We start from the raw sequence: 9,055 nt of genomic DNA, 5'->3' as shown, positions 1-9,055 counted from the left end.
CCAGACCACCTGACCTGCCTCTTGAGAAACCGGTATGCAGATCAGGAAGCAAGAGTTAGAACTGGACATGGAACAACAGACTGGTTCCAAATAGGAAAAGGAGTACGTCAAGGCTGTATATTGTCACCCTGCTCATTTAACTTCTATGCAGAGTACATCATGAGAAACGCTGGGCTGGAAGAAGCACATGCTGGAATCAAGACTGTCAGGAGACTGGAAAAAAGCAATAGTTGCTTTTCATCATGTCTGGTAGAGGTAAAGGAGGAAAAGGGCTCGGAAAAGGAGGCGCTAAACGCCATCGTAAAGTTCTGCGAGACAATATCCAAGGTATTACCAAACCTGCTATTCGGCGCCTGGCTCGTCGTGGTGGTGTGAAGCGCATTTCTGGGCTCATCTATGAGGAGACCCGCGGGGTGCTGAAGGTGTTCCTGGAGAACGTGATCCGGGACGCAGTCACCTACACCGAGCACGCCAAGCGCAAGACTGTTACCGCTATGGACGTGGTCTACGCGCTCAAGCGCCAGGGGCGCACCCTTTATGGCTTCGGCGGCTAAGTTGCCAAGTAGTTACGAAGCTTCTGCTTATTAAACAACGGCCCTTTTCAGGGCCAAAAAAAAAAAAAGACTGTCAGGAGAAATATCAATAACCTCAGATATGTAGATGACACCACCTTTGTGTCAGAAAGTGAAAAGTAACTAAAAAGCCTCTTGAGGAAAGTGAAAGAGGAGAGTGGAAAAGTTGGCTTAAAGCTCAACATTCAGAAAACGAAGATCATGGCATCTGGTCCCACCACTTCATGGCAAATAGATGGGGAAACAGTGGAAACAGTATCAGACTTTCTTTTTTTGGGCTCCAAAATCACTGCGGATGGTGACTGCAGCCATGAAATTAAAAGATGCTTACTCCTTGGAAGGAAAGTTATGACCAACCTAGATAGGATATTCAAAAGCAGAGACATCACTTTGCCAACAAAGGTCCGCCTAGTCAAGGCTATGGTTTTTCCAGTGGTCATGTATGGATGTGAGAGTTGGACTGTGAACAAAGCTGAGTGCCAAAGAATTGATGCTTTTGAACTGTGGTGTTGGAGAAGACTCTTAAGAGTCCCTTGGACTGCAAGGATATCCAACCAGTCCATTCTAAAGGAGATCAGTCCTGGGTGTTCTTTGGAAGGACTGATGCTAAAGCTGAAACTCCAGTACTTTGGCCACCTCATGCGAAGAGTTGACTCATTGGAAAAGACCCTGATGCTGGGAGGGACTGGGGGCAGGAGGAAAAGGGGATGACAGAGGATGAGATGGCTGGATGGCATCACAGACTCGATGGACGTGAGTTTGTGTGAACTCCAGGAGTTGGTGATGGACAAGGAGGCCTGGCGTGCTGCGATTCATGGGGTCGCAAAGAGTTGGACACGACTGAGTGACTGAACTGAACTGATATAAAATATATAAAGAAAGCATATAACTCAATAGCAAAATCCCAAATTTTGTACAAAATAGACATAAGATCTGATTTCCAAGGAAGACATATAGATGGCAATCAGACCATATAGACCTTTTAATAAACAGCTCCAGGGAAGCTACTGGACCCTGTTTGAGACAGAGTACTTGACCTTGGACTACAACTGGCTGTGTTTCCAGAAGCTGAACATGCAGCCCGGATGCCATGTCATCAGTGATAGCTGTACCATCATGTCTCCCTGTGCTTTATTTTTTGTCCAATGAGGGATCCCTTAGGAGCAGCTGATGGAGAAGGAAAAAGCCCAAGCTTGGTTCCTGTTTGGATTGGTTCAAGATGTAGGTGTTAGGGAAACATGGATGGTGTTTCCCTGACCTATACTCAGGAATGACATTGAAAGGCCATGGTGAGAAAACATCCTCCTGGGATGAATATACAGTAAGGCCTCTGGTTTCTGCTTTGCATGGAATGAAAAGCTGCCTTTTCTTTAGATGGTTTATGTGTATAGGTTATAATATACATCAGGACTCATGAGCCGTGACAATTGGCCAGAAAAAAGATTGGAAGATTGCAACTCACTGCTTTCTTTACACCAAGAGAAAAATTTGAACACATATTTAATCATGTGTTTCATCATGGAGTCAACATTGTTCAAAACTCTCTTCTACCTAAAATCATTTGAGTTGAAAAAGACTTAAAGTGGTGTTAGTAATAATCCCAGGATTACTGTCAAATTTGTTTTGAGCCAGTTTATTATACTTGTGACAAATAAATATTGGTAAATAAAGCTAATTTACATTCACTGCCTCATCTGATATCCACGGAGCTTTACAAGTCTCCCGTGCTCTTCTCATTAACAAGATTATGCATGTAATGAAAGTAGATGTCTTCTTATCCCCTAAAGTCCTCACTAGTCTCTGAAGGCAGAGGATGTCTTGTTTCTCTATTCAACAAGGTAAACAGTCTAATCAGGTACTGGGCACTCACATGTTGTCAGATGGCATTATAAGCAATGCATCAGAAAATTTACTTACACATCAGAAGCATTAATCTTTGGCTTGTTACATAGATTTGGGAAGCTAGAATTTAAAATAATTATTTGTTCTTTAAAACAACACTCATTGTTTCATATTTTGTATAATAAGTGATTACTTTAACCTTTTGATTAACAACTAATAGCTTAATGTTGATATCTAATGCTTGCATCAAGAACTTTTCTGGAATGCTGTTGTCAAATATGGAACCCACTAGCAATGCGTGACTATTGAGTCCTTGAAATGTAACTTAACTCAGTTGAGCTGAGCTATAAGTAAAAAGTATGAATTGGATTTCAATGACAAAGTAATTGAAAAGTAAAATATTTTATTAATACATTTATTTAGGGGCTCAGATGATAAAGAATCTCCCTGCAATGCGGGAGACCTGGGTTCAGTCCCTGGGTTGAGAAGATCCCCTGGAGAAGGGAATGGCTACCCAGTATTCTGGCCTGGAGGATTCCATGGACAAAGGAGCCTGGCAGGCTATAGTCCATGGGGTTGCAAAGAGTCAGACACGACTGAGCAAATTTCACTTAACTTATGTTAAATAATGTTCACTTCAGTTATGTGTGAAACAATATTTGAGGGATGTCGGTTTAATTTAGTAAGTATAAACTCCTATAATTACCCATTGTTTAGTGTAACGCACAAAATATCTCTAACACGGGGCTTCAAATTGTGATATTGTTATTTATTTCATTAAATTTTATACCGTCATTAAGTATTAAACCCCAAATGTTATACTGATTGTTATTTGTATCATCTTTACTCCTTGATCCACACGCCAGGCCCACTAGTGTGTCACGTGAAGTCTACCACCCGTGAACGGAACAACAGCAACAACAGAAAAGCAAAGGATGTGGTTTGACCTTGATGATAATGATAAAATAAAGACACAAATATCACTCAGGCATCCCTTCCAGAGACCTAGGATTCTTCTCTATGCTTCCCTTCCATACTCTGTCCACTAGCCATCCATTCCTGCCATTCTGCTTCCTAATGACTCTCAAATGTTCACTTCATCCTCCTGTCTATTGCTACTATATTGGCAAACCCCCTTAGTGTCTTTCCCAGAATTATTGCAGTGTCTATGGCCTGGGTCCATAGTTCCAATTCTCTTTGTCCTCCTGCTTATTCTTAAGATGTGGATCAACTGTTTTTCTCCTAAAATACAAATCTGTTCAACTTTTTAATGAGGAGTCCTGCAAAAATTCTGACTGCCCACATGATAAAATGCACACTGCTTAGAGAATGTTCCCAGTGCTGTCTCTCATCACATCCTCCTCTATGTCAGCCACGTTGGATGGGTGAACATCCTTGATGTGTGTTGCTGCCTGAGGCTCTCAGCCTGTGCTCACTGGCATATTAGCCTGGGAAGCTCTCCTTGCCTGGACTGCCCATGACCTGGACTCTCCTGTCATTCTGACGGTGCTCTAGACTGAATTGTTCAGTCACTCAGTCATGTCTGATTCTTTGCAACCCTACGGACTGTAGCCTGCCATGTCCATGGGATTCTCCAGGTAAAAATACTGGAGTAGGTTGCCATTTCCTACTCCACGGGGTCTTCCACACCCAGGGATCGAACTCACATCTCCTGTATTGTCAGGCGAATTCTTTACCACTAGTGCCACCTGGGAAGCCCTGTTATGACCTCCCCAAATTCCTACTTTGAAGCAGTAACCTGCCAATGTGACTATATTTGGAGGTGGGGCTTTTAGGAAATAATGAGATCATAAGTGTGGGGCCCTGATCCCATAGGATTAGTGTCCTTATAAGAGGAGACCCCAGAGAGCTCTCCCTCTGTCCCTGCTTTCTGACAAGGATGCAGTGAGAAGGCAGCCATCTGAAAGCCAGGAAGAGAGCTCCCACCAGAAACCATCTCTATTGGCACCCTGATCTCTGACTTTCAGCCTCAACAACTGTGAGAAAATAGATGTCTATTGTGTAAGCAGAGGTTGGTGGTGATTTTTATGGCAGCCTGAGTGGACTGATATGGAAGGCTCTGTTCCAGCTTCATTCCCAGAGAGTGTGATCTGGGTTAGGTGCCTTTCCTCCACTCCCTGCAGCTGCTGGATCCTGTTATCAGAGCTCCACATTATTCTGTGGCTATGGTCATTAACTCCAGGAAGGCAGAGTGAGTCTTTCATTAGTCTTTGCATCAAATTCTCAGCACATGATTGTTCATTTTAATGTTGAAAGAGGTACAGGACAGAAATGGTGTTTTGCTGGCTGAGCATTTTAGGAGTGTTTTGCAAACACGTTCCAAGGCAAATGAAGAATATTTGGGGGATGCATTTCATGAAGAGTTCTCACAAGTAACTTCCAGTCTGAGGCCACCTGGCCAGAGGGAGCAGCAGGGATCCAGGGCCGGCCAGCTGGTGAGTCTGGGGAGGTGTCAGGGAGCCATGTTTCTTGGGAAAGTTACCAAGCCCACGCTTAGTTAATGCTCATAACAGGTGGGATTATCCCTGTGGGGCGTCCGTGTTAAAGGGATCTGCTCCCTCCTTCCCTGACCTCAAATGCAAATGGTTAATGACAAGGGAGTGATAAAGAATCTTTAGTTATCAAGCCGTGGTAACCCAATGCCTCAGAGAAACAGACGGGACTGTATCTTTGGAGGGCCCTGTTTCTTTGAGCGGAAGAAATAGAACAATGCCCTAGCACAGTTGTTCAGTTTCACACGTTCTCATTGCAGAAATCATGGGGCAATTTTCTCAGGCTTTGCTAGGGCTGTACCATTTATTTCTCCTTTCACATTAGTTTGTGAACCTAGTGAATTCTTTGTGATTTCATGAGATCTCGGGTAGTAGAGGATGTGGTATAGTGTGTGTTCATTGATCTTTCACTTCTATTTTTTTAATCTGTCTTTATCAGTTATCTTTCTCTTTTTATTCGTGGTCTTATACTTGTTTGCTAGTTTTCCAGGCATGCCGTGTTATATTGTATGGATTAGAAGTGGCACATTTGGAGGGTGTCCTGGAGAGTTTTCATGGGTGGAGGGGTCAGCCTCCAGTGGTTACTATAAGGCAGCATGCTGGAAGAGTAAGGCATGGCTTATCCATGGGGTCATGCACTATAAGGCAGCATGCTGGAAGAGTAAGGCATGGCTTATCCATGGGGTCATGCAGAGTTGTTCATAGATAGCCCTGGGTTAGGATGTGTGTGTGTGTTCAGTCACTCAGCTATGTCCAGCTCTTTTCAGCCCTGTGGGCTGTAGCCTGCCAGGCTCCTCTGTCCATGGAATTTTCCAGGCAAGAATACTAGAGTGGGTTGCCATGCCCTACTCCAGGGAATCTTCCAGACCCAGGGATTGAACCCAGGTCTCTTGTATCTCCTGCATTGGCAGGTGGATTGTTTACCACTGAGCCACCTGGGAAGCCCCTTATTATATTTACATCTGCTAAGTATTCGGCATCTAGTGCCTTGGTACCTCAAGTGTGTGACGTGTGTTGTTTTATGAATAACTGGTGCCAATTTTCCACCAAGGAACTGATTGCAAGAGATTTTCCTGTAAGTGAAGCCCCTGGGTTAGGATGCTGACTGTTATTTATTTTCTGTGTGATCTTTGATAAGCTTCTTGACTTCCCTGAGCCTCAGAACCTATAAACTGGAAATAATGATGCTTACCTTGTAGTGTTGCAGAGACAAGAGGCATAAATGTGAACACTTGTTAGTAATGCCCCTGTTACTTCCACTGTCCTTGGAAGGCATTTCCCTCTGTAGCTAGGAGGAGGGAAGGATGACTAAGGCACATAGGAGATTTGGGCCATGGAAGGACCCTGAGAAATTGCTGTTTTCATCCAGAGGGATGTCTAAATCATTCATGATGGATAGTTTTTATTTTCTTCTTTAATATTTCTGGGAAAGAGATTTAACTTGAACACTTCACAGAGAACTTTATTCTAGTGTTTCATCATCATAATGGGTGAAAAGTTCTTCCTTATATTCAGTGGAAATCTGTCTGGTTTTAATGCAAGCTCATTTCTTTGTATTCAGACCCTGGGGGGAAAGGGAAGAATCTATGGAGTCTCTCAACTAAGAAAACCTTCTCGTATGAAATCATCACTCCTTTTCCTTTTCTCCGTAAGTCTGAATGAACTCGGGGTCATGAAGGGGTTTTCAGGGACACAGGTCCCCATTGCTTGTCATCTTCAACCTTTCACGTGAAGCGGGTTCTTTCTGCTCATTTGGTTAAACGTGTGTCTGCGCTGAGCAGAGTCAATCTACTGCAAAGTAGAAGGATGGGTGTCGTCTCAAGGTTGCAAAAAAAAGACAACTTATTTCGATGATATGCTACCAAATCCAAGACATTTTAGAAAAGAATTTCCTATTATATAAAAAAGCCCCATTTAGCAATTTAATGTGTTGTATTTGGGTCTCTGTGCTTACCACCATTTTGTTCTGATAAGTTGAAGAAATATGCCATAATGTGGTGAGACCTCAGCTCCCCATGTTACAGGCTACGCTTCTCATCTCAGAAGCCTTTCCTAACTCTTGTTCCTCAGATAAAAACCTGGCGGAAACTGTTGTCCAGGTTCTGTTCACTTTTAGGCTCTCATGGTCTTAATCTGGCATTCATAGATGATTAGGTATTTTGTGCGTGCATGCTCAGTCGTGTTCGACTGTTTGTGACCCCATTGTCCATGGGATTCTCCAGGCAAGAATACTGGAGTGAGTCGCCATTCTCTTCTCCAGGGAATATTCCCAACCCAGGGATCAAACCCAGGTCTCCTGCATTGCAGGCAGCTTCTTTACTGTCTGAGCCACCACGAAAGCCCAATTAGGTGTTAGTTTGTTTATTTTTTACTGGTAGAAAAAACAAGTGAGTTGTTCACAGTGTTTTTAAAACTGGCTTAAAAAAGTTGGTTGTTTTCGTGATGGTAATTCAGAGTTTCTTCCTCTCTGGAATGGGACTTTCTTCCTCTCTGGAAATGGTATATAGATCCAAGCATCCTTTTTGCTCATGATGAAAAGAGTCTGTCCTACCTCATGGAAGGGAAAACAGTAGACAGGAAATTGGAGACAGTTGTTCTTGTCCTGATGAATGTGACTTTGATACATTGATACATAACACTGACTAGTTTGTCAATCCCAAGACGGCTTCCCCTTCTTTAGCTCTAAATAGTCTTCAGGGACCCAGGCCATCGAAGTGTGCAGTAGCTCTCCCCCATCCCCAACCTGATTTGTTATATTTACATCTGCTCAGTGTTCACATCCAGTGTCTTGGTGGCCCATGTGTGAGAGATATGTGTTGTCCTGTGAATAACCGGTGCCAATTTTCCACTAAGGAACTGATTGCAAGAGATTTCAGTGTAAGTAAACAAGGGATAGTTTTATAAGGTTTGATTCTCCAGGGGGCCACAGTAGATGCAATTGGGACTTTCTGAATTAATTCAGAACCAGAGCCAAAGAAGGTGGCTCAACATTTTGGCTGATTCTGTCATGGCTTAAGTGTTGTGACTGGCAGTGTTACAGAATATAAATTCTGTAACCTCAATTCAAAGAGCAACAGTTTAACCTCCACAAGGTAGCCTGGATGGGGTACGCTGTGACAGTAATTTATTCTTTCAGTCATCTTCTTGTTGCAGTAGAAGAGATAATTTTGGTAATCGGGACTATTCCCAGACTTATATGCTCAGCCACATACACCATTAACATAAACGCTTCTATTCACTCAGGCCCTGGAAATAGGAGCTGTGATTAATATGCTCATCCATATGCTTTTTTATATCCTTTAAAAGCAAAAGATGATTTTTGAAAGAATTAAATAGGGACTGGAATTCATTCTGTAATCGCTGTAACAAATGGCATTTTAAAGGACCTAGCAGGGGAATATTTGTGCTGAGACGAAATGGTAGCTAAGAAATTGATTTCTTGTGACAAAGAGAAGTTCTTGCCTCCTCATTTTGAAAGAGAATCTTAAATATGTAATATAATCAGGCTCATTCTTGTCTTTGGCTGAAACCCAGGACTCAACTTTGCACTGTCGCTCAGGTTCTATTCTCTACCCCTGCCTGAGCTTGACCCACGGTGACCCCTCCTCCTGGCAGGAGCATGCGGGGATGTGCAGAGATGTCCCCTCATCATGCCCTTACATGACCAGCTAGGGTCTCCAGCTGCTTCTGAGTCACAGAGGGAACTGGGTGCCCTGGAAGTGGAAACTCACCTTGTCTGATGGGTCGAGGATGGACTTGGGATGCCTTAAATGCCTCTCAAAAGTCCATGAATGAACTTAAGCTGAAACAAAGTTCAGGTGGGCAAACCACACCTCAAAAATTGAGTTAACAGATAGTTGTATATTTCTGAATATTTTCTTGTTTTTGCTACTGTAGTTTTTATTTTTATTATTTTTTATACAATTGCTTTACAGTGTTTTGTTAGCTTCTGCTGTACAACAAAGTGAATCAGCTATGTGTGTACATATATCCCCTCCCTCTTGGACCTCCATCCCATCCCCCAAATCCCACCACACTAGGTCATCACAGAGCACCAGGCTGAGCTCCCTGTGCCATGTAGAAGCTTGTCACTAGCTATCTGTTTTACACATCCGTCCATTCATGTGA

The 9,055-nt window shown here is 43.1% G+C and overlaps 1 protein-coding gene across 1 annotated transcript; it reads left to right on the top strand.

Moving 5' to 3' along the window:
- The first annotated feature begins 228 nt into the window (after positions 1–228).
- On the top strand, positions 229–590 carry LOC113904191 (histone H4). The gene has a single exon (XM_027561026.1). The coding sequence runs from the start codon at positions 243–245 to the stop codon at positions 552–554; it is 312 nt and encodes a 103-aa protein (XP_027416827.1). The 5' UTR covers positions 229–242; the 3' UTR covers positions 555–590.
- Positions 591–9,055: the final 8,465 nt, after the last annotated feature.

This window comes from Bos indicus x Bos taurus, chromosome 14, assembly GCF_003369695.1.
Source record: "Bos indicus x Bos taurus breed Angus x Brahman F1 hybrid chromosome 14, Bos_hybrid_MaternalHap_v2.0, whole genome shotgun sequence".
Classification (NCBI taxonomy): domain Eukaryota; kingdom Metazoa; phylum Chordata; class Mammalia; order Artiodactyla; family Bovidae; genus Bos; species Bos indicus x Bos taurus.
This window is presented reverse-complemented; position numbering and strand designations above follow the sequence as displayed.